The following is a 14808-nucleotide window of genomic DNA, read 5'->3' on the forward strand; positions in this document are numbered from 1 at the left end:
AAATTTCACAGTCTAGTGAAATTCCCCTATGCGTGGATTCCAATTGAAATGACTATTTCGAATGCGAACATTTGCCAAATGGTAAATGTGACCACACCGTTATCCATAGCATCCAAGCATAATTGCTCTTATAAAATGCTAAGAAAAACAGATTTTACTTTAATCACAGATCATGTACATAGCACATGAATTGTTAATTTGTACACATCTGAAACATATTTACGCATATCTCATATTCAGTTTAAAAGGGATTTGGTAGAAGATACTTTTGCAGTGTAGAAAACCTAGGTCTTGTGGTGTAACCAAGCCTTGCATATAGACTAGTTTTTTGACTGGTATCTGAAGAGTGATTATTAGTCTTTTGCATAAGTATCCATACAGGTAGTTAAAGGGAGACCGTAGGATTGTTTTTTTAGCACTGTCAGTCTGTTGTGTGCATGTTGGTGTGTCTGAATGAGGGTGCATGTATCATTTGAGTGCGTGTTTGAGTGATTGCGTGCTTTTTGTTGGGATTTTTTCTGTCCCGAATGCAGTTGTGACATATTGTACTAATTTATATACTAACCAAATAAACATGTAAAAAGAACAATGTGGTACACTCATGGTTTTGCCTTCGAAAGATCTCAACATCAGCATATAGTCACATAGAATCAGACCCTTTATTAAGTACAGCAACTTGAGGCATTTGCACAGGAAATCATCATCTTAAACACAGAATACAGTGTGGCATATGCATAAAAGTACCAGGTATAGGTTCATATGCAGGTCGTGTAGTGTTCTTCATTCATGAGAAGAGCTCATAGTGAGCACATACAGTGTAAAGTCTACATTAAAATTATCCAGCCCCTGCTTATCTCACTAAACTTATGTTGTGAGAGAAGCCCCATATGCGGGATTGTTCGGCGCTTTTTCCGTGTAAACGCGGCAGTCTTATTCTGCTTGGAATGGTAGCTTGGTAAACCACACCTCCTCAACATCTGGAAGCTCAACCCTCTCCTAAAACCACACCTTCTTGGTCCTCTCCAGTGCCAATCAATCCCTTTTTTCTGTTAAGTTACCCTACTTCCTCTTTTAAAGCATCTTTCAGTAGAAAAAAAAAAAAAGTAAATACAAGTGCAGGAAGCTCCTCAAGAGGTAACACAGGGTGGTTCTGATTGGATAATATTTTACTAGAGTTGTTGTCTCTTCTTCGGTGGGGTACGGCTCAGTTATTGCTGGGTGAAGCTGAGGGCACAAGGGATAGAAATCGCCAAATGATAGACAGGACTTGAACGTTGCGCGATGGAACAGAAGATTAGTAGAAAGAGTGAGGTTCATGGCCTGTTGGGAAGGGTCGCGGTGAAGCCGGCTCAAGTGTTGCGTGGCATCTCGCACTGTTCGCAGCGGTGCAGCGCAGGGTGGTTAAGAAAAGTGCAGCTTTCACAGTTCCACTGAGCACCTTCAAAATCCTCGTCCCTTTGTACGACCGGAGGCTTAACTAGACAGAAGAGACAAAACATTATGAAACAGCATACACACACTTATTTATTGCTGCTGTGAGCTAAATTTGAAGGCTTGAGGAAGATTTAGCATTCTGCCACACCCATTGCCAATTTGGGCCACTGGCCCCGCATAGCAACAAAAGAGCGATGAAAATAGAACCAGGGTGCAAGAAACACTATATCATACCAAGCAACCAAATACCCTCCACTCCACTGGTGTAGTCAGAGGTCAGGACAAATCTGACAATATTCAGAGAGCAAAGAGCTAATTTTAGCTCAATGGAGGTTAGTTTAGAAATTCCATGAGATTTTGAATGAAAACCACATCTAGGTAAATTCTAGCATTGCAAGGAACAAAACTTGTAACTTAAGGTTCAATTCGTTAACATTAATGTATCTAGTGTCCAGTACTAAAAAGGAATAATTTTTACACCTTCTAATAATCTAGGTTAATTGACAAATATACTATGTAATATTAAAGTATACTATGTATTATACTAATAAATAGTGATGCACTGAAATGAACTATTCAGCCAAAGAAACGAACAAAGAAAATGAAAATAAAATGTATTTAAGAATCAATTAATCAAAATAGTTCATATCATTTTCTATTATAATTTTTTCTATTTGTGTGTATGCATGTGTATATATATATTTATTTATTTATATATATTATTTGGTTTTGTTTTTTTTACATTTTGGGCCAAATCTTTTCTCTTACCAAAATTTTGGAGCATCATTAAACTCAAGATTTTTTGGACAGCTCCAACTTCTACCACCTGACTGCTGCAACAATATGCGGAAACAATCAAAATGACAGCGGCTTTAGCCGCTGTAGAGAGTACTTACGCAGTTCTCAAAATATTTATGTTCAATAATTCCTATAATTGTCTACTTCACTCAAGAATAATCTAAAAATAAACAAGACATCCAACGCTAATGTAGCAAGCCTACTGCACACGCTGAATAATCTATGGTTGTTTTTTTTTTTTAAATAGGCATTTGCATAATGTAGAACGTCCTTGCTGTCATATAGCAATTACAATAATTATGAAAGCATGAACACAGCATTAATCTGAAATGTTGAAAATGTATTAACATATGTAGAAATTAATAAATGCTTGACTAGTATTTTTCAGTTCGGGTTCATGATACCTAATGCATTAACTAATATTAACGAATTGAACCTTGTAAAGAATTACCAAAACATAAATAATGAAATGTTTAAATATGCAACATTGTAAAGGTTGACTAAATAAAATTAAAATGATTGAATTCCCACCTCTTGGAGGTACAACAGGGCCAGGCTGAATATTATCATAAAAGTTGTTCATGGTTCTCACGTCAAACTTGCCTAAAAAATAAATAAAAAATAAGAGATGGATGAAGCAAATTAAATTCATAATTAGCAGCACAATTTTCAACAATCTGTGCAATCGTATGAATTTATGCTGTGCTAATGTAGTCATGAAGATGCTTTTTTTTGCTATTTTTACCTCTGGACTGCAGCAGGTCTCTCTCCTTCAAGGTGCAATTAATGTCAATCTGGAGCTGTCTGTTTTGCGACCGAATTCTGGTCATATCTTCAGGCTAGGAAATGTGCACAAACACACACACAGTACATTACTTTTTCACATTAACCACACACATAAAAGCAGTTTATTGCTGTTACTCTCTTCACAGCAGCTTGTTAAAGTCAGAGGAAAGAGATGACGGTTGCACTAGATGGGTACATTATGTACAGCAGTTTAACCTTTGAAAAGAGATTCATTCATAGTCTGTGAAGCATACACAGAACCGAGCGAGAACCAAATGAACAGATGTGATTCATTTCCACCTTATTGTATTTGCAAGTTCTGCACGTAGATTCTAGGTATGTATGATTGATTTTTTTTTTACGTAAGGCTCATTTGGAGAAGTTGATGAGGATTCATTCATTCCCTTTATTAGTGATGTAAAACAAGTGGGTATGTGTTCCGCACTCCTTCAAAAGGATGCATTCACATGCTATAAAAGCCTTGTTTTTTTGTCTCTCTCTTACCCGAGGGATCAGGCTGGTGCTGTTCACCCGTCTGAAGCGTCTCTGCAGGGCGTCAAATTCCATTTCATTCACTTCCACCTTCAACTGCTCCAGTTTCTGCCGCTCCAGCATGAGTTCTTTCATCAGACGCTCCATCCGAGCACGCTGGTGCAGGAGCAGCGCTGAGGAGGAGACATACAGCATTAGACAAGTATACAAGACTGAACAACACTTCCCCACATACACCCAACCCTGATGCATACAAACACCATAAACAGATGCAAAGGAGTTGTATAACCAGCTTATTCTGGACAGGAAATGACCACTTTGACAGGAAAGAGTTATTTGATCAACCCAAGCATAGTTTTTTTCATGAGTGATGTATAATTAAGGATAAATATGCTTTACTGGATATTACCTGCCTAGAAAAACTATATATACTATAGTATACTACATTACTATAAAACTGTATGTACACAATAAGCAGTTTTATAAAAAAAAAAAAAAATACAAAGTTTATAAAGCAAGGACTAGTAGCTATTAGATTTTATAATACTGATAATTTTAACATGCCTTTCTCACGTTTCTCAGCATTCAGTTAAAAATATGTGTTTCTTGACTCCTGGAAAAGTCCAGACATAAATAAGCCAGCCTGAATAAATAAATATTTTATTATATTTATTTGCACAAATGCATACATACTAGGGCTGTGGGATATAGCTATAATTTATTTAAATATTTTTTCTAAATTTTGATGATATTTAATATATAATTTTGCATTTTCTCTCAAAAAAATGTTATATGCAAATATACACTATTCACTAATTTTTTGTAATGATTTTAAAAGAAAGCTGCATTTATTTGATCAAAAAAGTGATATATTGTGAAATATTATTACAATTGACCCTTTTTAATATTTTAAAAAAGTAATTTATCTGTAAAATGTAATGTGTGTAATTTAGAAATAATTCTAATATGCTGGCTTGGTTCTCAAGAAGCACTCTCACTGTTATCAATGTTGAAAAGAGTTTTGCTGCTCAACATTTTTTCGGAAACCCTTGATATTTATTTCAGGATTCATTGATGAATAGAAATTTTAAAAGAAATATATTTAAAAGAAATATTCTGTAACATTATACATGCATTTACTGTCACGTTTGATCAATTTAATGAATCCTTGCGGAATAAAATTATATAAAATAATAATAAATATACTTAATTATGTGTGTAATTTCTATAAAAACACATGAGGTCTTGCATAAGCAGATTCATACCTTGAGTATATGCATAGTCATCTGAGCCGGAGCTGGATCGTCTAGGCATGCGGTTGATGTGACTGGAGATGTTCGCTGGCAGGGCAGAGATGGGCAGGATCGGAGGAGGGGCGCCGTGGCGCTCGCCCTGGTCCACTATATTGAGGAGGGATTCGGTCTCAACTGGTGGAGAACTCGAGGAACGCTGTGCCTGTCCAGGGGACACTTTGATCTTGATGAACGCAGAGGTGGCCGGCTGAGGAGAGGATGTGGGCCGAGGCCTTGCCACACCTTGGTGGACATAAATTCCTTGATGAATGGAGGCCCCGGGGGGTCCGGTCATACTAATGGCCCGGGACGGGGAGCTCGGGGAAGGGCTGGTGGCTATATAGAGTGATCCCTGCGGAGCATGTACTGGAGAGTTGCTCCGTGGTCGTTGTCCCTCCAGTGTGATCTCTATCTGGTTCTTCATAGGGCCTTTGGAGGACATAAAAGGCCTATGGGAAACTGGCGGCTGCTGGTAGTGCAGCCCAGGGAGAGTGGGGGGACTTATGGGCAGAAACACCTGGGGGGGCTGCTGGACCTGATGTTGGGGAGAACTATACGGGGATTGGTATGTCGGAGTGGCGTAAGGAGACTGCTGGTACACAGATGTCCCTGATGTGGACCAGGGAGTGGGTTGAGGACTTTGAGATGGTGAGGGACGCATGTACACAGTGTTCCCACTGTTACAATAGGCACCAGGGGGGATCTGCAGCGCTTGTGGGGCAGAGGGGATGTTCTGGGAGAGGGTAACTGTTATGGGAGGCATGTAACGTGGGACAGGGTGGTATGTGGGTGACATGCTCTGTATGCTGGGTGGAGGGGTAGGGATGTTCGAGCGTCCTTGGTCGTTCATGAAGAAGGGGTTGAAGCCGGGTGACGGCGCCATAGTAGCTGGGGCGGAGTGGGGCTCGGGGAAACCACTTCGAGGATGCTCGATGTGCCCGTCGCTGGAACTGTGGACCAATGCTCGGCCTCCAGCATTATTTTTAGCCACTTCAGTAGCAGGGTAACCCACGCTAATGCGCAGCATGTGGTTTCGGTTTAAGTGCAAGTCATCTGGGCTGTGGTACTCCTCATACAGGTATCTATTACTCTCCTGAGCCAGCAGATGGCAGCAGAGGTCCAGGTTATTGTTGTTCTGAAGAGGAAATGGAAGACGGTAAAGTAAACATGTTCTTGCACCTGATGCTACTCTGATACACTCAGTAATGGCATTGAGCCAGAATGACACAGCAGAAAATATTACTGATAAAACTTCACACTCACTGCACATCATTATAATAAGGTTTACATATGCCATAGTTCAAAAGTTTGGGGTCAGTAAGATTTTTTAAAAATAAACTGTGTTAAGCAGGAGTGTATTAAATTGATCAAAAATGACAGTGCATTACAAAAGACTTAAATAAATGCTGTTCTTTTAAATTTTCTATTCAACAAATGCTGAACAAAACAAAAAAAGATCATTTCCGCAAATATATTAACAGACAACTATTTTCAACAAAGGAATAAATTATATTTGATAAATTATTATATTAAAATTGAAAACTGTTTATTTAAATTATAATAATATTCACAATATTACTGTTTGCCCAGTATTTTTGATCAAATACATTCAGCCTTGGTGCGCATAAGAGACTTTTAAAAACATTACAAAATCTTACCAACTGCAAACCTTTGAATGGTAGCATACATGACCCTTACAGTCAACCTACTTAAAACGTTGATTTTCATAAGATCATTTGTAAAATGTGTGTAAAAATTTTTGAGTTGAAGATGAACATGCCATTTTGAGGAGAAACTTTTTTGATAAAGCAATGCCAACTTTCAACTTTTAAATTAAGTCAATTTTATTACAACATTCAGACAATAAATGTTGTGATGTAATCGCCCAATTCACATCAAAAAACTATATCAATAAAACCACTTGTGGACAACATGCCACCTGACTTGACATTTATTTCAGGAAAGCCATTTGATGTCCATGGTTTGTTGGGTAGAAAGAAAGAAAACTGAAAAACCTAGAAATATAAAAAAAATAAATGGAAATATTAAAAATGACAAAAGAACATTTTCTCAAAAACAAGTTTTTATGAGAGCTCTGTAGATGATCATATAATCCACAGTTCTGGAGAAACCTAATTATGTTATTATATTATAATAGCAAAAGCTTTCCCATTTCATTCACGTGTGTTTCTGGGTCAAAATGACTCAAAATGCTGGAGCACGCCACATACACACTTAACATCCCATTTGTTTCAATTGTGACTGCTAGTTCTTACCTGAAGAAGGCACTGAGACACTACTTTCTCTGGAATCTCTGGGAAGCGCTGCTTGAGGTCCTGCAGTATGTGATAGTCTAACTGAGGCCCTCCCTGCGCCATCCTGAGCCCAAAGAGAGAGTCACTGAGTCCGCAGCCAGGAGCGCAGCACCTGCTCTCCTCTCATCCCCTGACAACGCACATGAATAACATCACATCAGAGCCACAGATCGATTTTGACTACTCACATGCACTGCTAACAAACTACCTTGAGGTGTTTGCAACAAAGAGAAATCATTAAAGGGACAGTTCTGGTATCAGTCACACACACTCATGTTGATCCAAACCTGTGTGAGTTGGTCAGAATCACAGGGTTAGTATAGGCTGAACCATCCCTTTAACCCTAAAAAGCCTAGGTGTAATGGAGGCCAGCGGGTAGGTGCTGGGCAGGTAGACCTCACTCCCCTGATCTCAAGAGACGCACTAGCGACTGACACTAGTGGCTGCATTCTTTAGCCTCTTTGTTAGTGCGCCCACCTCCCATGCCGGAGTAGGACCTGGGGGGGTTGCGTTGGTGCCGTGACCTGGATGGGTGTGAGGTTTAGGGAGGTGAGTGTAACGGAAGCCAGCGGTAGGGGTATGCGATATGACGATTTTTGATCGTGGATGATAAAAATGTCTCCACGATCTGCTTTTGAATAAATATCTTAGAATCGTGCTACAGCGCACATTCTATCAGCTGCGGTTCTGGCACCGCCATATCAATATACTGTACAATGCCACATACACATTCACATCAGTGTTAACTCAGCGGTAGAATTACTCTCGCAGGACACTGCACTTATTTGCAATCACAAAAGTACATTATTTGCATGTGCTTTAAAGCCTTACTGGTTAAACGTTTCATTCACGTGCTGTTCTGAAGTGCACTTTTTCTGAGCATGTACACCCGAAGCGTGCGTGATAAAAAACCTGTTAAACAGCGCCTGATCACTGAACTAAGTTATCTTTAGCACTGATACGGTCAAAACACACAAGGTTTATGTATAGACTCAGCTGGTTATGTCTAAAATGAAAGTAAACAGCTGAGAGAAATGGATGCGTGCAGGTTTAAAAGGGACAGTTTTAAACATACAGCCGACTGTCATTAAAGGGATAGTTCACCCTAAAATTTAATTTCTGCCATTATTTACTCACTCACGTTGTCCCAAACCTGTATTAATTTCTTTCTTTTGCTGAACACAAAAGATGATATTTTGAAGAATGTAGGTAATCAAACAGTAGCTGGTCAACATTGAATTTGATAGTAACCACTTAACCATCATTGTATCGCGTTGCAGTGTATGTCCTAACAATTAAAACTACAGACCTTTGATTATAAAACTAAATATTAAAATATCATCTTACTAAGACATATTAGGAGATACATTGACTCAGTGACCGTTTATAAAGAACTCACTAATTATATTTACATTAATTTACATCCTTTTGTAATTAACAACAGACAACAATTAACATAAATAACAACATCTGCACAAAAGTGCATATTTTTGCACAGTTTCTTCCTCAAATGTGAGCTCCATATTCTCTAGGCCTATACAACTATTTGAGCTATGATGTATCAAACATGATACAAAACATATGAGCAAACCTTTTATAGATTTTGTCTAATTTTTCAATAATATGTTCCATTTCAAAACAATTGATTAATCTGACTATTATTTAAGGACCAGACGGCCGCGGTGTGAACATGGCGCAGGAACAGAAACTTTATATCTGTACCTGATAAACTGATATTTATCGGAATAAATGCGTGTTTACATGGTAATACATGTTTATATCTCAGGTAAATGGGGTGTAAATGCAAAGCTAAAAGACATATAAAGCTAGTCTGGTGAGCTTAAGAATGGCTTGTGTTGTGTTTAGCGATCTCACCACTGGCAACGACCTGCAATCTGAGACATGAACCGTGTTTCACGTGTACAACTCCCTTCCGCTCGACTTCATCCATCCACACACGACAGGTGTCACTGTCATAAGCATAAATGCAGCACTGTTATCACTTTATTTATTAAACGGAACATAATTTCAAAGGATGGGATGCCGACCTCAAACTAGCCACAAATACATTAGAACACAAAGATGCATTTGAATGCAACACCAGTTGTATATACAATAAGCCTGAGTCACCAGCAAAAATAAAACGAAACACCAACATTTTAGATTGTATTAACGACATTAACTTCATGATGGGTTCCCTGGTCAGTTTCAGATCTTCTTGACAACACAAACCAAGCGCAGGTTCATTCCAGGACTCTCCTGCTAGCGGAGCCAGCTAAGTATCCATAAAACACACAATCTGTTACCAAAAAGAAGGTATTAAAGTCAAGCAGTGACAGTTCTGCCCAGTACCTGTGTCACATGCCTGCTGGTTGCGGCGAAACCAAATCCGTTTAAGAGCTAAGTTACAACTCAACGCTATTTTTACATGATGACAAAGATAGAAAGCACAACACAGACAACAGTGTCTCATTACAAAACCAAAGTTTCCGCATTATTATTCAACATAATGTAAATATCACGATAAACAATCGTTTCACTCGCACGTAGTTTTTTTTTTTTGGTTGGGCACTGGCTGTTCATTAACAGTTAGCTTTAGCATAGCCGCCCGGTATTTAGCCGCAGGGAGAAACGGAAACGCAACGCGCGCCGCTCCCGCATGTTTATCTGATCGACGTCTAATTAATCCTGCGCGCAATATCTGCCAAAAGCTTGCTGACATCGTAAAAAACTCAAGCAGCAGTTTATACGAACACTCGCTGTCAGTTTCGATGCAGTGCAAACAACGGCTGGCTGCTCGCCGTGCTGATAACAGTTTATGCAGGACAGCATACCGTGCGCCGGAGCCTCACGGCCATTGACCATCCAAGCGAGGCTTTTTTCACAGGGGGTGTGTCACCGGACTGCTGAGGTGATCGGAAATGACAACGATTCACCGGGTTTCTTCAGGGATCACAGCGGTTAGCACAGTCGCAACAAAACTGTCGTCTTCACTTTCGCCTATTTCTCTTCCTCTGACGTTCCGGTTGAAGGTTTCTCATGTAACGATATACGGCACATTCATGCCCTCTGTCGGGCTGGGGTAAAAGAAACGAGATCCACACACTCAGTATGGGGTGGTACTCTTTCAAAATGTAATATAATATATAGGTGATTTTTAGATACCAGTATGCACCCTTTAAAGCTAAATACGATACAAAGTCCCAGTGACAGCTTTTTTGTACTTTTTTTTTTCTGAGAAAAATGCTGGGTTAGTTTTTCAACCCAAATCTGCCGTTGGGTTGATTTAACCCTTTTTGGGTAATTTTTGTAACCTAGTGCTGGGTCAAAAATGGATGTACCCAGTGCTGGGTTGCCAAAATGACCCAAATTTGGTTGTTTTTAACTCAGAACTCAGCATTTTTTTTTTTTTTTTTTTGATTGTAGGCTACATTGCTAAACCATTAGTAACAATACAGTCTATTTATAGCAGTGTGGAAATATAGGACATCTTTGTGCATGGCCTGATATATAAAAGGGTTGAGGCTATGTTTTTTAAATCATTGTATCATATTTAATGCATCAGGTTTAATGGCTGTCTGTGATATATAGACAATATGAAGCTCATAACTTGAAGAAGAATAGTGGCCCAAACTGGGCAAAATTTGGCCAATTTGGTGCAGTTTCTGATGTTTACGGCCAAAATGTAAGATGAAATTCTGATAGCTTGTAATGTATATCACTGAGATCTGTATGACAGTATGCTTACATAAAAATATCAGTTGTCACTCTATAGTTTTTATTGTGCATGGGACAAAACATATAGTCTAATGCAGTGCAATACAATGATGACGGAGAGATCTACAATTAAATGTTACTCAGTCAAAAGTCTGATGTGACATATTTGCATATCACAGTTTAACATGGAAAAAAGTTAGTTGCTTCAGTTCATTAAGTGTTCAACTTAAAATATTATTAACAATATAAAAGCTATTGTTACGTTATTTGATAAAAATCAGTAAAGATTTCATTGCAAAAAGCCACATGTACCATTACCCGAAGGATCTGTTTTATTCAGTTAGACCACAGAATGCATGTAGTACTCTGTAAACCAAGTCTTTCAGCAAAGTTTTGATCATGTGGCTAATTTAAGAACCTTGTATCAAATATGATACAGTAGGTTTTATAAGGTTAATAAATACATTTCTATTGCCTCTACTATGTTAAATGTGTTTAAGATCAATATCCATTTGATCATAAAGTATAACCCAAAGCCTGATCCATTAGAAGGCAAAAAAAAAAAATCCCAGCGCATCAAGAGTTGGGCACAAATTTTTCTTACAGTTCACCAGATGAGGGAGTCATTTACTGCAGCTCAGCTACAGATATGATTTAGCATCATAATAACAAACAGCTCTGAAACCCTCCCTCTTGACAGATCTATGAAGGCAACTCATTTATGAACTGATTTATGTTAAATAGTCCTGCACATGACAACTGAGAATTACACTGAAGAACAGTAACACTTTACAATAAGATCCCTTTAGTTAAGGTTAATTAAGGCATTGTTTAACATTAAAGAACAAGCAAAAAAAATGATTACAGCACTTATTAGGCCTAATCATGTGTAAGGTTAAAATCTAAAAGGGACAGGAGCTATGGAGACATCTTTTCCACAAGCTGAGACCAAGACTTACAGTTTAAGACTAGGAGGCCAAGATCAAGATAATATGCACTAAGATCCAAGGCCATGCTGTGATCCTGAAGGTTTGTCTCAAGACAAAGAGCATGCAATCAAGACTTCAGTTCTGATGTGTATATTGCTACTGTACATATACACAGTGGAATAGCTATGTCATATGTATATTTGGGATCTCTGACACAGATAAGGATTTTAGATCATAGCAAAGTTATTTGAGATTGATAAGTCAACATCTTCTCTGAGCTCCTGGGCAGTCAGCCAGTTCTCACTTGTCACAAGCCCTAATTTAGCTTTGCTCTGGTACCTGATAGTGAAGATTTTGGCTATCTGTAAGCAGATATGCAGAGGAAATGCGGCTCTCTTTAGACCTCGGTCATGATTAGAAATGGATATCTTAATGTTTTGCGAACAATAATGCTTTAACATCAATAATTTATGCATTTTGATCTAAAAGTAAAACTATGAGAAAGTTATAATCAATAGACTATTGTTTCAGACCTTTTAAAGTATCTTGTTGTATTCTAACACAAATCACTCTGACAAATTAGCAAAGGAAGAAAACTAGACTCATCAAGCTAGATTTCAGGGCCTGAAACATTGGAACATGCTTGAGTAAATTGTTATGCTGCATATATATCAGCAACTGTGAAGCAAATACAAGTGTTTCAAGTGTTACAATTTCTGTTTCAAACCAACTGTAAACTTTCCATCCTGCCCAGTGTCCTGCTGTGATCTGCACCTGTTCCTGTTGTAGAGTAAATGCCCAACCAGGCCAACAGCTGACTTGTTGAGAGAGGGAGCAAGGCAGGCAGGAAAACAGTAGTAAAGAGTCAAAGAGAGGAAGAAATAAAGAGGGGTTAAATTACATTTGCTTCCTGTGGGAATTGTATTTATTTATTTTTTTGTATAAAAAACCCCCAATAAACCTGGCTTTAGTTGTTGCGTGATTTTTTGCTTGACAGTCAGTGGCTCCATAATTTGTCCATCCTGAGGAGTTTAAGGAGTTTAATCTCTAAAAATGCCCAGAGCATCTGAGTCATTTTTCACATTAAAGTTGGCATGAAATGAAATTCAGAAGATCTGTTTTCTAAATGCATCTTATTCACCTTTTTCGTGAATGATTCATCCATATTGTATCTTCCAAAAAACACACACAAAAAAAAACGTTTTTCCTCAATTTCTAGTCAAAATATCAGCTTAATCTATCAGATTTTTCTCTGGTGATATATATAGTCTTTCTTCAATCATTTCATACCCCGCCTCTACAATCAGCTGTAAACTCACATTTAGATCCATCTCCATCCATTCAACACCCACAAAGTCCCCACCCTACATTTTTTCTTCTTCAATAATCTGTTTCACTTTGATGTATGTCACAATACAGAAGAAAATATCTGTCTCTGTTCCCATTGCAAAGAGAACTCAGGCATTGGCTTGCAACAACAAAAAAAGTCAATACGGTTTGACTACTGTAAATAAATAAGTTTGACTAAATTTCAGTGTAAACAAATGAAAAGCATTGCTTATTTTTACTGTTGCTGCGTTTCCACCCTAATAAACCATTTTAAAGTGCAGCTGGTCATAAAAGTGTCACAGGTCACAACTTGAGGAATTGCCAGACTGCCCCTGCTCCACCTGCATGGAGAAGTCCTGCTGTAGCACCATTCACCACACTTAGAGCAATGAGCTATTTATACCACCTCATATCGCAGTGTTTGTCAAGTCATGCCCCTCTGAAAGAAGATACATGTGGTGTACTCTTTACAAACCTTTTCCCTCTGCCTAAAGGAGTATTTCCCCCAAAACTGAAAATTTGATGAAAATGTACCCCTCAGTCCTTCTGAGATTAATTTGTTTCTTCACCAAAACATATTTGGGAAACTTTACAATCTCTTGCTCACCAATTGATCCTCTGCTGTTAATGGGTGCCATCAGAATGAGAGTCCAAACAGCTAATAAAATCATCACAATAATCTACAAGAAATACTCACGATTCCAGTCCATCAGCTAATGTTTTGTGAAGTGAAAGCTGTGTGTTTGTAAGAAACAAATCCATTATTAGGGCATTTTAACTTTAAACCATTGCTTCTGGCCAAAATACGAGAACTGTTCTCACTTGCAAATAGTGCTTGATCTGTGTATATTCCTTAGACAAAATGTCTTTTGCACTGCAAAGCAATATTATAGATAAAGGACTCTGAAGTCTGAAGTTTATTACAAACACGCAGCTTTCTGCTTGACAGATGGACTGGAGTCGTGTGGATTACTTGTGAATCATGATGTTTTTATCAGCTGTTTGGACTCACATTCTGATGGCACCCATTCACTGCAGAGGATCCATTGTGAGTAAGTGATGTAAAGCAAAATTTCTCCAAATCTGTTCTGATTAAGCAGTGAGAGAAGCAGCAGTGAGTATTCGCAGGCTAGCTGTCTCTAATAGCTCTGATCTCTGCCCACAGGTGGGATGCTATTTCGGGCTCTCCGTTGTTGTCCCATTGGTCTTCCAGAGTGGAGCTTTTAGCATAGCACTTTAGCCTTCAGATTGAAGAAACTTAATTTTTAGTGTGACTTTCAGAGGCTCGAACAGTATAAGGTTCAAATATATTCATAAAATGGAGTCAGAACCATATAGTAACTATGACTTACAGTCTATCTTATTTTTTTTCTTTCATGGTAGGAAATGCAACCCCTTGCATGACACTATACAAACATCTCATGCAAGCACCCTCCTTTTGGATGCTTCTCAAAGCTGCTGGTTAAACCCCTTTAACCCTGATTATGAGTTTTCCAGTACCGAAGGTGTCGCAGTCTGAAGGGAGAGAGAGATGCATGGTGGGTCTGAGTTCATGTTACAGATGACAGTGCTGTCCTTCAGGCTGAGGGGGTTTCCAGCTCATCATTATGGTTAACACTTGCTGAATGAATCATTTGAAAATATTAAAATTTACAATAATTAGCATCTAAAAATAAAAAAAATGAAAAGAATGTTTTGGCACTATTGGCTGGTGAG

The 14808-nt window shown here is 38.4% G+C and overlaps 2 protein-coding genes across 5 annotated transcripts in view; both read right to left on the reverse strand.

The window, feature by feature from the left end:
- Positions 1-14808, reverse strand: part of LOC306849233 (ALK and LTK ligand 1) — a 97420-nt gene that overhangs the window by 36261 nt on the left and 46351 nt on the right. The gene's annotated exons all lie outside the window — the stretch shown is intronic.
- On the reverse strand, positions 637-10219 carry LOC306849737 (TGF-beta-activated kinase 1 and MAP3K7-binding protein 3-like). Of its 3 annotated transcripts, XM_079385012.1 has the most exons (8): positions 9952-10133; positions 8993-9087; positions 7079-7247; positions 4776-5937; positions 3523-3683; positions 2978-3071; positions 2764-2835; positions 637-1477 (listed from the first exon to the last, which is right to left on the reverse strand). In XM_079385012.1, the coding sequence occupies exons 3-8, from the start codon at positions 7178-7180 to the stop codon at positions 1350-1352; spliced, it is 1719 nt and encodes a 572-aa protein (XP_079241138.1). In that variant the 5' UTR covers positions 7181-7247; positions 8993-9087; positions 9952-10133; the 3' UTR covers positions 637-1349. The 3 variants fall into 3 exon arrangements, with proteins under 3 accessions (XP_079241138.1, XP_079241137.1, XP_079241139.1); XM_079385011.1 differs by lacking the exon at positions 8993-9087 and having other exon boundaries at positions 9952-10219; XM_079385013.1 differs by lacking the exon at positions 8993-9087 and having other exon boundaries at positions 643-1472.

The sequence above is a fragment of the Barbus barbus genome (assembly GCF_936440315.1).
Source record: "Barbus barbus genome assembly, chromosome: 29".
Lineage (NCBI taxonomy): Eukaryota > Metazoa > Chordata > Actinopteri > Cypriniformes > Cyprinidae > Barbus > Barbus barbus.

What these genes read in the sequence shown, in the direction of transcription:
- LOC306849737 (XM_079385011.1), bottom strand. Translation starts at nt 7,180, where the DNA reads ATGGCGCAGGGAGGGCCTCAGTTAGACTATCACATACTGCAGGACCTC. An exon ending in TGTCTCAGTGCCTTCTTCAG is followed by an intron (nt 5,938 to 7,078) that starts GTAAGAACTAGC and finishes TTTCCTCTTCAG; the next exon opens with AACAACAATAACCTGGACCT. An exon ending in AGACCTGCTGCAGTCCAGAG is followed by an intron (nt 2,836 to 2,977) that starts GTAAAAATAGCA and finishes TTTATTTTTTAG; the next exon opens with GCAAGTTTGACGTGAGAACC.